General features: G+C 41.0%; 1 protein-coding gene across 7 annotated transcripts in view; it reads left to right on the top strand.

Moving 5' to 3' along the window:
- Positions 1 to 19,203, top strand: part of LOC308459952 (engulfment and cell motility protein 1) — a 194,480-nt gene that overhangs the window by 78,491 nt on the left and 96,786 nt on the right. For 5 of the 7 annotated variants that reach the window (XM_080975877.1, XM_080975876.1, XM_080975878.1 and 2 more), the window contains one exon: positions 17,254 to 17,390. In XM_080975877.1, the coding sequence (XP_080832003.1) occupies positions 17,254 to 17,390 (137 nt within the window). Of the gene's footprint in view, positions 1 to 11,723; positions 11,852 to 17,253; positions 17,391 to 19,203 lie in introns of those variants that run through there. The other 2 variants (XM_080975879.1, XM_080975882.1) reach the window with 2 other exon arrangements.

Below are 19,203 nucleotides of genomic sequence, written 5' to 3'. Positions count from 1 at the left end.
GTGTTTTAATGTAGAATACATTTCCCCCCCTGCAATCCTCTTGGCAAAGTTTTCCTCTTGATAAATGAGGTCTCCACGAACCTCAAGCTGATGGCTACATATTGACAAATTACCCCCATTAGCGCTTGTATTTTTTCTTTCTCAAGACCTTGTATAAGCGCAATCAAGGTCACAGAACTTTTCCCAGATCTTCTTTCTCGCTTCCTTTTGACCCCAAACTCCTGCACCTTAACCAAATGGCGATGGTGATAAGTAATAACGATGATGATGATAATCCAAGTTTGCATATGTGCGTGTAAATCACCTTTAAGTGGTTTCCTTGTGCTTGTTTGTGTTATGCAGAGAAAGTGTTGACTTCAAAATTGTGAGCAGCCTGTCGGTGACATGCAGGTAACAGAATTGGGATTGATTTAAATAGTGCAGGACCTATGAGGAATCCACCCCCAAACATTTTTTGCATGGTGCCAGATGTGATGTTTGAAATCCCCGTACTGATCCTAGTGGTGTGTGTCAGCATTTTATATCCTCTTAGGGCTTTCACTGTACTTTGAATTCTGCATGTAACTAGGACAGTCCTTATGCACTGCAAACACCCAGTTGCTAAAGCCGTTTTCAGGCACCAAAACATAGAGACAGTAGCATTTAAATCAAGTTTAAGGAAGCAGTTACTACTTTTTGCTGGAAGTGCTCCTGGATTTGTTTAACCAGTTCCCTGCTCTGAACTTGGCCTCCTTCAGGGTGACAGTGTTGATCTACAAGCTTTATTTAGGTTCCTGGTTTCTGTTGGCTTGCTGACCTCTTTTTAAGACTGCTTGAATAGTTGGGAGCAGGTCATGGATGAAAGAATTTGCTTGCATTTGCAATAAGAGCAGTGTGTGGCACGATATGGGCCTCGCTGCCACTGTGCCAAAAACTTCAGTGTACCTGAGTACATTGATTTATTAATAAGTAGAAGCAATGAAGCAGATGGATCTGTGCCAGAATGACATTACAAATTAATAGATACATCCATAAAAGAAGAAGGGAAAGGGGAGAGGAAAGCAAGCAAATACAGGTATAAGGTGTATAATGACCTGCTGGGAATGGCCACTATTAAGGGCTCATCCACACTTATATTTTGCCCCACGTTTTCTAGGCACAGGTCCACGCTTTCCCAGTCCATGTCTGAGCCCTTTGATTTTTGCTTCACCACTTTCCCCAGGAAAAGCCGCTCTTTAGTGCTGAATCGGAACAAATGGCAATTAGGGTTTTCCATGGATTGCTGAGACCATTTAAGAGCTTCTTCCTCTTCTTCTTCTTCTTCTTCTTCTTCTTCTTCTTCTTCTTCCTCGAAAAGCACCCAGACACGGACCAGGAAAGCACACACCTGTGACTGAAAAGTGCAGATGAAGATGTGTGTGGGTGAGCCGTAAGGCAGCTATCGTAGGGAAAAAGCCAAGTGGCCATTTGTGCCATCCAGGCCACTAGAGATGGATTCAGTGTCTCACCTGTCCCTCTGATGCCTACCTGGAAACTAACCAGAGAAACTAAGGGACAATTGAGTGCCATTAAAATTGTGCACAGGGTGTTTTCATTCTATGAAATGGTTTCCTGGCAATATTCTTATGTCTGTCCTGACAAAGTGTAGTCCAGAGCTCTTGTTTATAAGGCTAAATAATTGGAAGGAAATACAAACCCTTTGTAGCTGAGCTAATTCTGGCTCCTGAGCAAATAATTTATTTGCAAAGGAAAAGTTTAAATGAGGGGTATTGCAGTACAGTGGTGCCCCGCAAGACGAATGCCTCGCAAGACGAAAAACTCGCTAGACGAAAGGGTTTTGCGTTTTTTGAGTCGTTCCGCAAGACGAATTTCCCTATGGGCTTGCTTCGCAAGACAAAACGTCTTGCGAGTTCTTGCGAGTTTGTTTCCTTTTTCTTAAAGCCGCTAAGCCGTTAGTAGCCGCTAAGCCGCTAATAGCCGTGCTTCGCAAGACGAAAAAACCGCAAGACGAAGAGACTCGCGGAATGGATTAATTTCGTCTTGCGAGGCACCACTGTACTGGAATAGTTGCCTTTTGGGAAGCAGATTATGTTGTCTTTGCAACCTCTTTTCCTTTCCTTTGAGGATTTTGTGCATGCTGAAGTGGAAGAAGCAAAAAGAAATAGGACGCAATTTGTACAAAAGCAGTGGCAGTGACTGACCAGGACAGAGATCTTGGGGCTGTGGTGGTTTGCTCAGTGCAAATGTTGAGCCAGTGTGCATGCAGCTTGTGTAGAAAAAAACCCCCAGCATCCTTGTTATGGAAAGGATTTGAAACACCCATCATCTTAATGTCTTTATAGGAATCTGTGGTGTGGATACACTTTTAATACTGTGCACACAAGAAAGAATATTGCAGAGCTGGAAAAGGTTCAGAAAAGGGCATCCAAAATGATCAGGGAGAACAACTGCCTGAAACAACTGGCCTATGGGGAAAAGTTACAAGATTTGGGGCCTTTTGGTTTTAGAAAAATGGGGAGTTGGAATGCACGCAAGGTGTATAAAATTATGCAAGTTGTGCAGCAAGTGGCTAAGGAGAAGTTTTCCTTCCTTACATATAATAGTAGAAGACAGGGTTACCTAATCAATCTGAATGTTGGAAAACTGAGGACAGACAAAAGGACATACTGTTATAGATTTGGGGGTTCCCCTAGAAATTAATAAGTGGTAGGGTTTTGATTATTTGAAGCATTGAACGGAAGGTTGGAGGCCAAGTGGAAAAGTATAGGCTAAGTTTCCTTCCAAGGGCCTCACCTGCGATAGAGGCATGAACGTGACAAAATGTGTTGACGGCGCATCTAAGAGGAATCTTGGGCCTGGGCAGACAGAGGGTGCCATGGTGATGGGGTGTGTGTTTGAGGGACAGGAAAAGAAAGTCTTTAGAGCAGGTTGTACTGGGGAGAAGGGAAGAAGCAGCCACATACCCACGAGTGCCTAGGGGTTGGGTAGGCAGCTGGAGATAGTTTTGTACTCCCCGGCCACACATCCCTTTTGCTCTTAAAACCAGACTCCTACTTATGTAGTTGGTGTAGGTCTGTGTTTAAACATATGGGAGAGCAGAATAGCCTCCCTCATCCTTAGTTTGGGTGTGATCTTCTGTTAGAGAAGAAAGCACACACCTTTCTTTTCTGTAGTGAAGACTGACTCACTGATGAATGATTCATCAGCAACACAAAAATCATGCCCAGAAAAATACATCCTAATGGAATGTTCTATAGTGACTCATACGAAGCAGGGATCAGTTAATAGGCTTTTTAAAGGCTAGAATCCTCTTGGTACAAACGATGGCGATCCATCACTTTGACTGTAGCTTACACATTCCCATTATACGTAAATCTTTCCACAATAAAACAAAAAGATTAGTCTCCAAAAATATATTGGTGTACGTTGCTGTTGCTCTCAAGTCACGGGAATAGTTAACATTCGTTTGTTCTCCATAATTATTTTGCTATGCAAATATTTGTCTTCAGCAGCTGTTCTCCTAATGCAAAAATAAAATCAAGTAACTCTGTAATTATGGGTTATTTAGTTATTGGCTTTGATACGTTTGGGAAGTTTCCCCACCTTTGAATCTGACATCATTTAGATAATGATGCACGATATTGAGGCCACCATGTTCTTGAATTTAAGCCATCACCATCCAAATATTTGACATGAATGAATGAAATTTGCCAAACTTCCTGAAAAGAGGGGTTTTTCATTTAAAGTGAAAACCCACTTGAACTAAATATAATTCTTTTTAAAAAATTATTCAAAATTATAACAAGACATATTATCCAAAAACTTATCAACCTTGTTTTCCCCCATTTTTCCTCCCTTCCCCCTCCCACACAAAACCCACCCACCCCCGACTTCCCTCAGTTCCAGTCTTTGATTTCTCTAAGAATTCTGTTTTCTGCATGTTACAAAGTTGTATAGATCCTCAAACTATTTAGCTGATTATTATCAATAAAAAGTTTGTGAATGTTTATTCAAAACCTGCCAAGGAGTCCAGTTCGCTTAGTTGCGTCTTCAGATACTTTGTAAAGAATTCCCATTCATCCTTAAAGTCACAGTTATCCTTGTCCCGTAGCTTATATGTCAGTTTTGCCAGTTCTGCATAGTCCATCAATTTTTCTTGCCATGATTCTTTAGTTGGGGTTTCTTCAGTCTTCCATCCTTGTGCTACCAGAACTCTCACGGCCGTTGTCGCATACATGAAGATGTTTTTCAACTTTTTTGGCAGGTCTGAACTAATAATAATTCTATTCTATGATACTGCTGCTGCTAATCAGAGCCAGCCCAAGACGTTTTGTTGTGTGAGATGAAGGACGGGGTGGTCCTCCCAATCTTTCACAGGCACTTGCATCTTTCTTCAATCCAGGCAATGGGATAGTACATCTCAAGGACAGTAGCTCCCTTAGGCAATACTGGGCAGGCCGCATGGTGTCTTTGAAACCTCAGTGTTGTGTCCAGCCAGCAGCATGGGCAGTCTGAGGTGGGGCTTCACTCTGCTTGAAGATAGGGCAAGTCCCATGACAAACTATTGAACAAGTCTCATAACGGAAAATATATCATCAAGAGAGGGAAACCCAAGGCAGACACAGAAAGAAGAGGGGGAGTTCTCATAACAAAGGATAACTGCCTACACCATGTGTGCTTCTTTACATGTGTGCAAGTGTCTGGGTATAATGCACATCAGTGAGGTTAAAACATTTTGAATCCAGAGAGGTGTTTCCTTCTTGCAAAGACAAACTGTTGACCAATGCCAGTTCGGCATGGCAGTTAAATATGGGAAATGTGCAATGGGATTTGTTTTCCCATTACAAATATTTCTGTTTTACTGTAAAGTCTTCTGAAGCAGAAATAACTATCTTTATGCAATCGAGAAAAATGGCATACTGGCCCAAAAAAAAGGGGGGGTTGTCGTAAAAGTTAACAACACAGGATATCTGTAATATGATTTTTTGTTTTGTTTTAGGCAGCAACAGAACTCAGCTGTTCTGAATTCCACTTATTTGCCCTTCTAGTATGACCCATCCTTCTTCATTCATGAATGATGAATGAGGGCATTTAAAAGGAAGTGCTTTCTGTCACAATGTACAGTAGTTGCATTGCAGGGCAGTTGCAAGTTTCTTGGAATACTGATGAGGCTTTTGCAATGTTCAGCTGGGACGCTTCGTCTTAAAAAGCACTATATAGCCTTCCAATTTATTTAAATCTTTAAACTATGTACAATTTCCTTGATTACTGTATGGAAAGCAAAGTGAAGTTGGAGAGGAAACAAATGAATAGCTCTGATAACAGTCGATTTTTGTTACCAAACCAATCATTTCCCACAATTTGTCTTGTGGCAATGTTTCTGTGCCAAAAGGACACTGCATTCACTGTGAAACATATATCACAGTCACATTTGCAGTAGGCTGAAGTTCTTTGGTCATTCACCAAAACAATTGAACGGTACCATTTATTAAGTGAAACAACAGACAGTATCTTGAAAAGGAACCTTTCTTAAATACCAGGGTAGTGAAAAATACGTAGTTACGGCCAGTTGCATTGATACATTATTAATTTTTTCCAGACTAGCTATCCTGCGTTGCCTCATCTATTAGGAAAATAAAGATCAGATACTTATTGAAGACAGTTAATTCTATTTTCTTTTATCAGTGGTTGAAGATGTGACTTTCAGCTGCTCCTTCACTTGAGCACTGAGCTAGCACAACTGGTTCCATCTATGTTGTTTTAAAATTGTTGTCGATTCCCACTACATTAAACATTCAGAACAGGAACGGCAATAGGATCCTTCAAGGAATACAGTTTTGACTTAAGATATCCTTAGTGCAGGAAACAATACTATTACAGTGGAGCACACTCCAGCTCTTATGGTGTAATAAGTCTCCATCACTGTGATGAAGTCAGCACAGATAGTTCTTTCTTATTGTTTGCCTCCTGACTGAGAAATTAGCCGCACCTGCACATTTTCAGTGTCTGAAAATGTTAATGAAAACTACCTCCCTCTTTCAGCTCAGCTCTAGTAGTAATCAGAGCTAATGGTTGCATATGTTCATATTATGAAGGTTTGGCAAACTGTTCAAATTGGTCAACAAACCAGAATCAGTAAACATGGTTTGAAATAGATTTGCCAACTATGATTTGTACTAGCCGTTGTTTAATGCAGATGATATCTGTGATTGTATGACCATTGCTAGACTCTCTGCATGTGAGTGCTGAAAAGTCAAAAAGCAGAAGCAGACATGTAGCACAAAACCCTGTTTTGCTGATTGTTTGGAAGTGCAATCCATGTCTCCAAAACAATAGAAACCATGATCTGGGAGCAAGTTTTTATATATGCTTTGAAGTTTCAAACAAAGCTGAAACTTTCGGAAAAGGTATTGTCTTCACCAAAATCCAAAACCCGTAGGATTATCCTCCTAATCTACAAAGCTCCCTTGTAGCATTGAAGGGCCCTGAACTGAATTGCATGTATCATGTGTTAATTCAAAGGCTCAGATTCTTTGATTAGGATATTTGAGGGGTAGGGAGGTTTGTTACTGTGGTATTCTGAGTTAGCAAGTAAAAGCAATATGGCAATCTAGCTAATATGATTCTTTTGTAAGTGTGACATTGATTTCATCTGAATTGTACTAATTAGTGGCAGAAAGAGGTATACAACTCTAAATGTGTGAAGCTCAACAAAGGCATCAGCGAAGATGTTCATGCACGGAGAATGCCCTTAAGGAATCTGTAATTTAAAAGCTGCTTTGGCACTTCAGCCTTTGCCTGTTTGGTTAATTTGATGTGATGAGTTAAAATAATTTATTCTCCAATGCTTAACTAATTGTTTGCAGACTTTGTTGAAGGTGTAAACTTTAGTGTGCTAAGCATTCTAAATTCTATGTTGGTCTAGAGCAGAGGTGAGGAAACCTGGACTCCAGCTCCCATCATCCGCAGCCAGCATGACCAGTCGTCAAGGAGGATGGGAGTTGTAGTCCAGCAACATCTGAAGATCATCAAGTTTCCCACTCTGTGATCGGGAAGATCACAGGATTGCAGGCAAACAGTATGGAGGGTTAGGTTATAAGTCATTTGATCATATTTGTATTTCCCAACTGTTCTTCTTTGTGATTACTGTTAATGGCAGATTAAATACTCTTTGTAGGAAACAATAGTAATTTTCAAAGAGCAGTTTTCTCCTGTGCTTTTTAGTTGATTGAATTTATAAGGAACTATTTAATAAATGTATATATTAATAGGTGTATATTTTGTCTGCTGTTAGGCTTTCCTTAAAAGCATGGAATCTGGTCTCTCCTGTGGAATTTAGTTAACCTTGGGAATCTCAACTCTCATTTTGAAGATGCCATATTCCTAGACATTATGGGATGGCAGAAAACACTGTATGATGGAGTGGAAACAAAAGCACTGGGACATTCATAAGGTCTATAGGGTCCATCATTGTGCCCCATGTCCATTTTTGGGACTTATGATATTGGTTCAGTCACGATAGTACTGGAGGAAGCAAAATATCTCCAGTGACACAAAGGCATCAAGAGACAAAGAAGAAGAGAATGGAATCCAGGCCAGTTCTTTTCTAGCATTACACCTGTAGATCTTATGCAATATGACCAACATAAAGTAATCCTTATATTAGCAAAGTGGGAGGCTTATTTTAGATAACACAATTTGTACAGAATGAATATATCAGAATTTTCATGTTTCTGCTCAAGGGCAGTTATCAGGCTCTCAGCGTGTTATGAAACCTGCAATGCTCAGGCTATTCTGCATTTAATCTTTTTTTTCCAGTTGACAATAATGTGAAGCAGGATATATACAACATTAAGAACCTTTTTACAATTTAGCAAAAGAGGATGGCAAGAACACTTGGAATCTAGCTAGAACCAGCTTCCTGCCATTGTACTGATAATATAATATATGTGATAGACCTATATGTACTTCTGAAACATCTCACAATATCAGAGGAATTTTCTGCATTGTGATTCACAGTTTCCTCATGAATGCAGCTTGGAGAGTCATCCTTAATAACATAACTAGGTTGTCAGATTTTTAGAATTAAACGTGTGGTGGATTTCCCCAAGCCAAACTCAGTATCATTTGCCATGTGGGCTTTTAATTATGCCTACACATGCACACACTTCTCATTTCCTTGTCAAGGAAATAATTTCCTTGTCAAGGAAATAATTGTTTAGATTATATCCAGAGGTAGTTCAGTCAATTCTGCCAGTTCATGTGCAGTGTGGATATATCATCGAAAATGAAGTTCAGTTGCGTTCTCAAGGAATTTGCCCTTGGGCAAGAGATTTTGTACAGCTAACCCTCTCTTAGGAGTCTCCTAGGCAAGAACAGGTTTATAGTAACAGCTAGGCTCCGGTTGATAGCTGAGTGCCTTAAGGACATATTGATTTAATGAGTCCCCTGGGCAATCTTGGGCAACCCTTTCCTCAGGCATCTATTTTGGAAGCTATGTGGACCAGCTGATGAGCTGGGCTGCAGAATTACTGCAGATGTTCCAGCACAATAATGACTTGGTGCCTGAGCAAACTGTAGACTTGTTTTTGGACCATCTGTGACTTTTCAACATCGTTTCACATAGTACTTTGCTCAGGTAAATATGTAGTTAAAGAACAAGATTGTACAAGTCCAGCCCACACCTGAGTCCCTCCACTGTTTGCTTGTGAGGTGGTCAAATTTTCATACAAGCCTCCAGGTAGTCTCTGTCCCACAAAATCAATGTGTTCAAAGTTCGGACTTACCCAATTAGGCTCAATATGCATAGGTCCCAATGCAAACGCTTTTGACCTTCCAAGCCACACATAGCCCAATAGTCATACAATGTTGCTTGCTAGATTCTTAACCACCCTTCTGTTTTGGTCATCACAGGCATTAGCAAAAACAGCTGATTTATCAAGGCCCCAACAAGCTGGTGGCATTGGGTTGATAGGCTTCATTTTTTGTTTAGCAGATAAAGAATTGTGCAGGCCTAATCTGAGGCCTGATATGTAACTTTTTGTTGACATGAGCTTTACATCCTGTTTACTGATGTCTAAGCAAGTATCTCTCTTGAGTAGCAAAATGTTGGTCTTCAAGTAAGTTTCACTCTTCAAGTATTCCTCAGGCATTTGGGAAGACACCCAATTGCTCTTTCAGGACTGAAGCTGATGTAAAATTGGCATGCACATGGCAACTCAAAAGAGGCTTTTAAGACACCAGGCATAAGATCTGTGACAATAACAAATAGCGCATGGAGCTGCCAGCAGGACAATTTTACATGGCAAAATCATCTCCTGTTCTTTGCCTCATACCCATTCCATCTCCATGAATGAGGTTTGCAGTAAGTGATGTCAGTTAAATACTGCAGGGTAATAAGATCCCAGCTAACTTCAGATGAATTTTTGGCACCTGGCAATACTGGTTTGTAATAAATTCCCTTTTAGATCATAACCTTGAATAATTCAAGGCAGCATATGCGCCTTAGAACGGTCTCCTTCTTGGCTTGCTTTGCCACCTCCTCCATCTGCTCCTTTGTTTTTCCTGCTTTCAGTCTTCTCGCTACTGCTCACTTGCAAAATCATTCTTTCTTGTCAATTACTGTTGTAGTTCTGCTGGGTATTTGAAAGAATGGTCTTGGCTGTTCTCGACAATAATTTTTTAACGTGCATCTTATGTGAAGACTTAAAGGGGATGAATAAAGAAGGCAAGAAATGAGGAGGGATTGTGTTATATAGGGCCAGCCTACCATTTCTGTACCCTTGCAGTCTTAATCTATATTTTGACTTGGATGACACTTTTAGATAGAGATGCTACTAGTATCAGATTTTTGTGGGGACTATTAACATTTTATCACCTGAGGGCAAACTAATGTAGATCGCACCTGAATTGCTTCCCTGTGGCTTTGTACAGAACCAGCCATGGGCCTCAAGTGTTCAGAGTGCAGTAGGCAAACTCAGTTTCCTGCCAGTAACAATATGGAAATGAGATAACAGAACCGAACAGCATTTGGCCATTTGCTTCCAAGCATTTGGCTTGGGGAGGTCACAAGCAGTTGCAGAAGAAGAAGAAGAAGAAGAAGAAGAAGAAGAAGAAGAAGAAGAGTTTGGATTTGATATCCCGCCTTTCACTCCCCTTAAGGAGTCTCAAAGTGGCCAACAATCTCCTTTCTCTTCCTTCCCCACAACAAACGCTCTGTGAGGTGAGTGAGGCTGAGAGACTTCAGAGAAGTGTGACTGGCCCAAGGTCACCCAGCAGCTGCAGGTGGAGGAGCAGGGAAGCAAACCCGGTTCACCAGATTACGAGTCCACTGCTCTTAACCACTACACCACACTGGCTCTCTGCAGGCCTGCTCTAGATTTGCTTGCACCCTACATTGTGTGGAAACAGAAGGGTTTCAGTGGTTTTCCTCCCCTACCAGTGATTAATTCAGGTGGAAAGAGAGGCTGGGCCTCATCACTATGAGCCTTTGCAGACTTTGACCTTGCTTTTTCATATTACAGTGGTACCTCGGGTTAAGTACTTAATTCGTTCCAGAGGTCCGAAACCTGAAACTGTTCTTAACCTGAAGCACCACTTTAGCTAATGGGGCCTCCTGCTGCCATAGCACGATTTCTGTTCTCATCCTGAAGCAAAGTTCTTAACCCGAGGTACTATTTCTGGGTTAGCGGAGTCTGTAACCTGAAGCGTATGTAACCTGAAGCCTATGTAACCCAAGGTACCACTGTACTATTATTTTGGCAATCTCCTTCAAAGGGGTGTATGATTGAAGATTATGTTTTGACCAAAAAAAAGTACAGGTAAAGGACCCCTGACAGTTAAGTCCAGTCGCAGACAACTCTGGGGTTGCAGCGCTCATCTCGCTTTACTGGCCGAGGGAGCCGGTGTTTGTCTAGAGTTTTTCCAGGTCATGTGGCCAGCATGACTAAGCTGCATCTGGCGCAATGGAGCACCAAAACCAGAGTAGCGCACGGAAACGCTGTTTACCTTCCCGCCGGAGCGGTACCTATTTATCTACTTGCACTGCGTGCTTTCAAACTGCTAGGTTGGCAGGAGCTGGGACCGAGTAACAGGAGCTCACCCCGTCGCGGGGATTAAAACTGCCGACCTTCTGATCGGGAAGCCCAAGAGGCTCAGTGGATTAGACCACAGCGACACCCGCGTATTTACTATTTACTAATTCATCTCCAGACTTTTTTTTTAAAAGAACACTTGCGTGTTGTGTGTGGTGACCCATAAGGAGAATATTTGCCTCACAGTTCTTAGGTTGCCAGTTCAAGATTTGCTGTGGATTTGAGTTCTGGATACTGTGCCATGCCTGAATCCAGATAGCCATTCCCCATGACTAACTATGCTTGCACAATATATGTAGAGGGGCTAAGGGCTCACTGGTAGAGCAGCTGCTTGCATGCAAGAATCCTAGATTCAATTTCTGGCATCACCAGGTGTTAGGCTGGGAAAGACACCTGCCTGATACACCTGAGAGCTCCTGCCAGATCAGGGTAGGCAGCAGCGCTATGCAAGATGGACCATTAGTCTGACTTGGTCTAGGCCAGCCAGTATTTGCCATATGGGTAATAATGGCAAAGTATAACAGATTGGGCACAACAACCTGGTCGATTTAACCAGTGTCCTTTTTCTGCATGTCTCCTTCTGACTTTACTAAACCAAGCATGCAGATGAGCTGGCAGGGATTGGTTGGGCTTTGGCTGCTGTCACAATCATTACTGTGAGTTGAGTGAAACCATGACAACGCCAGTTGCTGGCTTGCTAGGCAGTTGGGTCAATATGAAGGTCAGCCGTGTCATGTAAAAGAGGTTGATCTCCAAAGACAGTGTGAGTGGATCAGACAGTAGGAAGACAGGTTAAGGCTATGGGTGTAGACCGGAATTGTAGTTTCTGTGAACCACTCTGGATAATGTTTTAGGCTACATTGCACCTTTTCAGATTTCATTGAGACCTTGCTGGCAATTGTCACTTCTCTGATACCTATATGATATGAGAGAGAGAGAGAGGAATCCTAGACTTTTGTTCTTTGCTTAGTCTTGAAACTAGATGGTGTTTTTTTTCCTTAAAGAAATCAAGGTACCGTATTTTTCGCCCTATAGGACGCACTTTTTCCCCTCCAAAAATGAAGGGGAAATGTGTGTGCGTCCTATGGGGCGAATGCAGGCTTTCGCTGAAGCCTGGAGAGCGAGAGGGGTCGGTGTGCACTGACCCCTCTCGCTCTCCAGGCTTCAGGAAGCTATCCGCAAGCTACCCGTACTTCGCACAGGTGTCCGCAAGCCTTGCGAGCCTGGCGGGAGTTGCCGCCGGGCTCACAAGGCTTGCGGATATCAGCCTGTTCTGGGGGCTGGGGGGGGGGAAATATTTTTTATTATTATTCATTTCCCCCCCAAAAAACGAGGTGTGTCCTATGGGCCGGTGCGCCCTATAGGGCGAAAAATACGGTACCTAGGGATCAAGCCACATGTGTGAAGAGTTGACTCTCTCCTGCTTTATACGGGAAGCACCCGCAGTAGGGTGCTTCTAAAGACTGTTAAGAACAAATATTGTTAGCTCAGATTTTACCCAAGTAGCTTGTTGGCCTATTTTAGGTATTGTGTATATCGCTGAATTTTTGTTTGCAGTTCATTTCAATTTTATATATATTTTAATACTTGATTTTTCATGTTTATAACATTTTAGCATTGTAATTATATTCTCTAAACCACTTCAGGACCCTTGGTTGGGAAGCAGTCTATAAATAGTTTTAATAAGTAAAGTTGGGATGGAGCAGGTGCCGGAGGAAACCCCAAAATACTTCTGCTGGTACCAGCCAGGTCCTCTTCCTTTTTCCTTCATAAAATGCTCAAAATATTACTTATTCTTGATTCACAGCTAACAAAAAAGAAGCTTTTTATGAAAAAAATTTGGTCAGTATGTTTCTAGCTCACGTGTTCTTATCAAAGTTAAAAGAGTTATTGACTTTTATTTTAAGTTAACTTTTTGTTCCAGTGTAATAAAAATGACCACATTAAAACCTCAGGTCATAACAATGTCTCAGTGACCGTTTCTGGCTTCAAACAATGTCATTTTGAAGTATGTGGGGAAATCTTGCTCCAGGATTACTGCTATATGGAACTGTCTTTGTAGATTGATAATAGCATCCACTTCCACTAAATTCAGCAAGATTTTAATATAGAGACATGTCTAAAAGCTGCATAAAAGCAGTTATAGTAGTAAGAATTTTCATAGTGTTCATGCCACTCTCGCTTTCCTTGCCATTGCTTCAGACCTCCTCCTGCTAATGCTTAAAATTCCTCAGGGTACCTTTTGTTATATTTTTATCCTACCAAGATTTGCTTTGCATATTATTTCAGCTGAAGCCCAAGACTTTATAGAATCCTTATGACATCGGTGAAATGCGAGACAATAGCAGTTTTTACACTTTGGTAGCAATTATAATGATACACTGCGACATCAGAAGGCTTCTTGTATGCCTCAACCACATTGAAATAGTTTCCCTCGATTTCTGCACAGCCTTAGGATCTACAGTACCATACTGAATACTGCCCACCACCCTGAAATCAGCCCCTGGCTGAAGGCTATAGACTTCTCTAACTCAGGAACCAAAAGAAATACATGCTTTGAAATACTGTATGAATAACCGCTCAGAGAACAAGCTGATTTGATAGGAAACGATAGCTGACTATTCTTAGGAAATTCCACAGAGCATCCTAATTAGGGTTCCCCCCACCCCTAGCTACTAATTGGCTTAAGGCAAAGCATGAAAAAAACAACAAGAAGAAAATAAAAAGCAAAGGTAGTCAGGTTGGCTCGTAAGAAAACTCAGAAAGCTCATCACAAGGTCTACTTTTATAAGTCCAACCAAAACATCACAACATGGTGAGCAAGGTTTTGAGAAAGCAAGGAGGAGGAAGAAAAAAGAAAAACATGGCTTCATGTTAAAGCCATACTTTCTGCCTTGGTTTCAGTTTCAAGATGGTGTATGGGAAGAGGGTTAATAGACTAGACACTCGTGGCTGCTATGCAGGTTTCATGTTACACCTAGGAATGCTGGGATGAAAAACTATTTTGAAAATGTGCAATCTAGCAGTTTTGCTTACTTTAAAAAAAAAAAAATTCTAGCTTTTCTCATGCCAAGAGAATGGGGTGGAAGGCAACCGTTGTTGTTTTTCAAAGTAAATTCAATGAAACAAAATGCCCACTAAGTACAAGTACTATGTCTAAATTCTTCTGAATATGTTCAGTCTGAGATTTAGTATGCACATAGAGAAGGTCATCTGGCACAATTATCCTAGCTTGTACCATTTCATAGTATGAGATGCTAAATTCCGTATTTGAATGCTCTTCTCCCTAACATCTAGTTTTCTACATGCAAGGAGCATTTTTAAATGGCAAACCGGTGAGCACTCAACAATGCAATCTCCCATCACTACCACCCCATGGCCACCCAACACACAGCTGAAATCTGAAATGATTCTGTCTGAAAATTGATGTTGGTGTTGAATTGGACTTAGGCTTTGGCTAGCATGCTGTGTAAAGATGTTCTACAATTTCTGCCTGCATTTATGTAAAGTTAGTCACACATGGCAGACAAGAGCATCTGTTGGTTCCTCTCCCTTTACCAACCTCCAGTCCAGCCGCTGTATCAAATGTCTACCATTTCTGAACATGGCGAGACATTATTTTAAGGTACTACAACCCCACTTTTCCAATTGTCAGTTCTAAGGTTTAAATAAGAATCAATTTCTGAGCAAAAGAATCTTGAGCTGATCACCTAAGGATTCATTAGCAAAATATATCCTCCCCAATTTAGTGTTGGTACTGGAATCTGAAATTTCGGTTTTTTGAGCTGGTCCATAAACTGTTTGCTTTCCGAGGGTGAATGTTTATTATGTAAGCCATATGCATTTCAGCTCAACTGAGCCTTCCTGAGGGGCTTATCCTGCTCCCTTCCTTATAAGCTGCTCAAAGCTGTGCCCTGTAAGGTCCCTTAAAATGGATGGTCTTTGAGCATCTTATGAGGAAACAGGTGAAATAAGCCACTGAGGAAGACTCATTTGAGCCATAGCACTTTGGATTCTTCTTCTTCTTCTTCTTCTTCTTCTTCTTCTTCTTCTTCTTCTTTCCAGTATCTCTGATATATACTTCCCTCACTTTTTGTTTTCGTTTGTTTTCATTTGCATTTGTAAGATTCAAAACTGAGCTGCTGAGGATGTGAGGAATTTAATTTTAAAAAGACCTTGATATCCCAAGGCCATTGCATGGTTTCGTTCCCATGTTTGCAGCAGTGCCTTTATTTCTGCTCGTTCTTAATAGTGTTGATGACAACTACACCTGTCCCTTGGGCTTTGCTACTGTTGTGTTCAATTACAGACGGAAGGCCTGATTATCAGAAATGCTGTTCAGTCACAGCTGCAGTGAGGATGAATGGAAATTGAAGGTGCCATGAACCCCTGAAAACGAGGCCCCTGACACCACTCATTTATTTTAATGACTCAGGCCTAACTTGTAGATTTGAATACAATGACTTTCATAACTCCCCTTGAGAGTCTAGCCATGAAAAATAATGAAATGTTATTGGGCCCAGACTATTAAATTAACTTGCACCCTAACCACATCTCTAGGAGAAATTGATTGGATTTCAATCCATCTGACATGATAATTAAAACTTGCATTTATAATTTAACTTTGTAATTGGAACATGGCACCGTTAGAAAGGTTTTGGGCCTCTGTTCTGTGAGGGCATCCTGGTGATTGAAGTCACAGATTGTAAAATGGTTTAGTAACAACCGTGGGAGCGGGAAGGTTCAAACACCAACCACTAGCAAGAATAGCAACTACCGTATTTTTTGCTCTATAAGACGCACCAGACCACAAGACGCACCTAGTTTTTGGAGGAGGAAAACAAGAAAAAAAATATTCTGAATCTCAGAAGCCAGAACAACAAGAGGGATCTCTGCGCAGTGAAAGCAGCAATCTCTCTTGCTGTTCTGGCTTCTGGGATAGCTGCACAGCCTGCATTCACTCCAAAAGACGCACACACATTTCCCCTTCTTTTTAGGAGGGGAAAAGTGAGTCTTATAGAGCAAAAAATACGGTATATCTCAAAGATCATGCCATTTCCAAGTCCAGTTGCACCACTGACCAATCCAGCTGACCATCACTATACCAAACGCCCCTCCAAAATAATTTGTGTCGATCTTGTCATCCCAAAAAACAGATGGGCAATAAATCTAGTTTCTAATCTGTACCTTTTTGGAATGTGAGTTGGGGATACACATGCATGAAGAATACTCTTTAAAAATCCATGAACAAAGAATAGTAGAATGTCAAAGAGTAGACTAGGGTTGGTCTCTCCTCTCTAACATCTGGTTTTGTGTGTACAGGGATTTTATCATATGAACTGAGAGTATTCAACCACGTGAGCTCCCACCTGTGGTCTGAAGAGGTACATAACCTAGAAGCAGATGGCCATTGCACCATCACTGCTTGTGAGAATTAGGCCCTGGTTCAGGAGGCACATTGGCCTTCTCTGCCCTAGTTTAGTTAGATGGAAGAACTATGAGGTGACCCTTCAACATGTAGTAGAGCCTACCAAGAGGGTGAGCTGCTCCAAAGGCCTGCTTTGCTGTTGGATTCTTTGGACTTGTATCTGGTTCCATAAATTCCATAAATTTTGAGGAGCCTCAAAAAAGGAATAAACTTGTGATAAGGTGAAATGTACAGTTGTAGATTCAGGTATCTGAAGAAGTGTGCATGCACACAAAAGCTTATACCAAGAACAAACTTAGTTGGTCTCTAAGGTGCTACTGGACAAGTATATATATATATATATATATATATACACACACACACACACACACACACACACACACAAATATATATATTTGTACAGTTGTAGTTCAAGGGTGTATATTTTTAGAGCTCACCCTATTTTTTGCTGTTTTTGTAATTTTAAGTTTTGTTTTTTTAAAAAACACCCTTTTAATGTTGTATTTTATATTGTTATAACCTGCCCTGGGAATTTAGGGTGAAGAATGGGTAATTAAATTAAAACAACCAGCACTTTTTCTTCCCAGAAGAGATGGTGCCATTTGTTTTGCAATTCTCAAATTGCTCTGACCTGTTCACTCACTGCTTATTACCTTAAGCCAGTTAATTATATTGTTGCTGTATATTATTCTAGGAGGATCTCCTCGTCAATCACATATTAATACTTTTTTGTTTTAATTTATTCATATTTAGCAAGTGAGACCTGCAATGATTTCCACCCAATGTTCTTCACGCACGACCGGTCATTTGAAGAGTTCTTCTGCATTTGTATCCAGCTGCTGAATAAGACATGGAAAGAGATGAGAGCAACTTCTGAAGACTTCAACAAGGCAAGATTTTGGGAAGGGTAGCCTTTGGAAGCAAAGCTCCTTTGTTTTCTTGGTTTCCACCTAATATGATTTCATATGTGTCTCTGGACTAGTTTTGAAGGTGATTGAAATGTAAAAGGGAACATACTACCATATGTGGTGGTCCTGTCTAGAGATACAAATATTTTGGAATATGATTTATGAAGAGATAAAGAGATTGATAAAAACTACATTTAGCAAGAAACCGGAAGAATTTTTACTAGGAATGGTTTCAGATCATATTCCCAAAAATAAAACTAGGCTATTTATGTATGCAACGTCAGCAGCAAGGGTTATGGTGGCAAAACACTGGAAAGATAAAAATACACCCACTAAAGAGGAATGGGTAGTCAAATTGTGCGAGTACTTGGAGCTCGCAAAGCTGACAGATGCAATAAGAGATAAACCTAAAAAATTGGTGAAAGAAGAATGGGAATGTTTAAATAATTATTTAGGGGACAAGGGCTCAACAAGAAAGACCTGGTTATGTTTAGAATGATACTGCATAGAGAAATGCTCCCTGATACCAAGATGAGGGATTCCTTTGGAATGCAGATAGAGAGAATTGATAAGAATAATGATCTGTTGCGAGCTTGACGGAAGTGTACAATAGATGAGCTTTCCTGCTTTGGCTCATCTTCCTTTTTCTTTTTTCTTTTTTTTCTTTTTTTCTCTTTTCTTTTCTTTTATCTTTCCCATAGTTGCTTATGTTCTGTGTCATGTACTTCGATATTTTTGGTAGTTTTTTTCACTACTATTAAGGAATTTTCCTTTGTAATTTTGGTTGTCTATATTTATATGTACTTGTTTATACGATCTGAAGAGAAACCAGAGTTTTGAATCAGCTTTTAGTATCCATACACCAAATTCATCTAAAAAATAAGAATAAGGCCTAATTTAACCCCAGAGTTTGGAGAAAGTGTGATAAAACATTTGTGAGGGAAAACAAGATTTCAAAATTGCTAGCACTGTTTCCACCTTTAAAATTCTAAATAATTGCGGGGAAATAGCTGAGGCTCCAATACTTTGGCTGCCTCATGAGAAGAGAAGACTCCCTGGAAAAGACCCTGATGTTGGGAAAGATGGAGGGCACAAGGAGAAGGGGACGACAGAGGACGAGATGGTTGGATAGTGTTCTTGAAGCTACTAACATGAGTTTGACCAAACTGCGGGAGGTCCATGGGGTCACAAAGAGTCGGACCCGACTAAACCACAAAGTGTGACAGTAGTCTTTTATGTGGCATTTTATTCTAATGTGTTGAAACATTGGCAGAATTATGCTTCATTTAAGCATATGGATGAGCTCAGCAGCTGAAATGTTCAGTAATGCATTACATAGTTTTAGCATTATAAGTTAACACCTCAGAAGAGATTTGAGCAGGGATAGGGATAACTCCTCTATTGGAGACAGGCAGGGTCTTCAACTTGCAGTGTCCTCTCCAGTAGGGCAGAATCATCCCATCTATCTCTGGACCGACCCTGCCTGCTGCAAGGGATGGTTGGGTCTTCATGTCTCTCTCTGTGTGTGGAGCAAAACACTTGCTTGAGTGCTTGTTTTGTGTGGATTTTCCCTTTGTCTAGTCCTCTCCTTCACCCTGTTTGCTGGATCACCTTTCTGAGTGAGTTTTTTTCACAGTGTTTTCCTGTTGGCTGCCTCCGCCCTCCAGTTTCTTCATTTCTCCTTCATTCTCTTCATGCCCCCTCCTCCCGGTTGTCTGGGGAAGGGAAAAATGTGGGGGCAACTGGATTCTGCCCCAATTACCAGGCAGGCATAGGAGGAGCCCACAAGGCGACA

The sequence above is a fragment of the Podarcis pityusensis genome (assembly GCF_964106645.2).
Source record: "Podarcis pityusensis genome assembly, chromosome: 12".
NCBI lineage: Eukaryota > Metazoa > Chordata > Lepidosauria > Squamata > Lacertidae > Podarcis > Podarcis pityusensis.
This window is presented reverse-complemented; position numbering and strand designations above follow the sequence as displayed.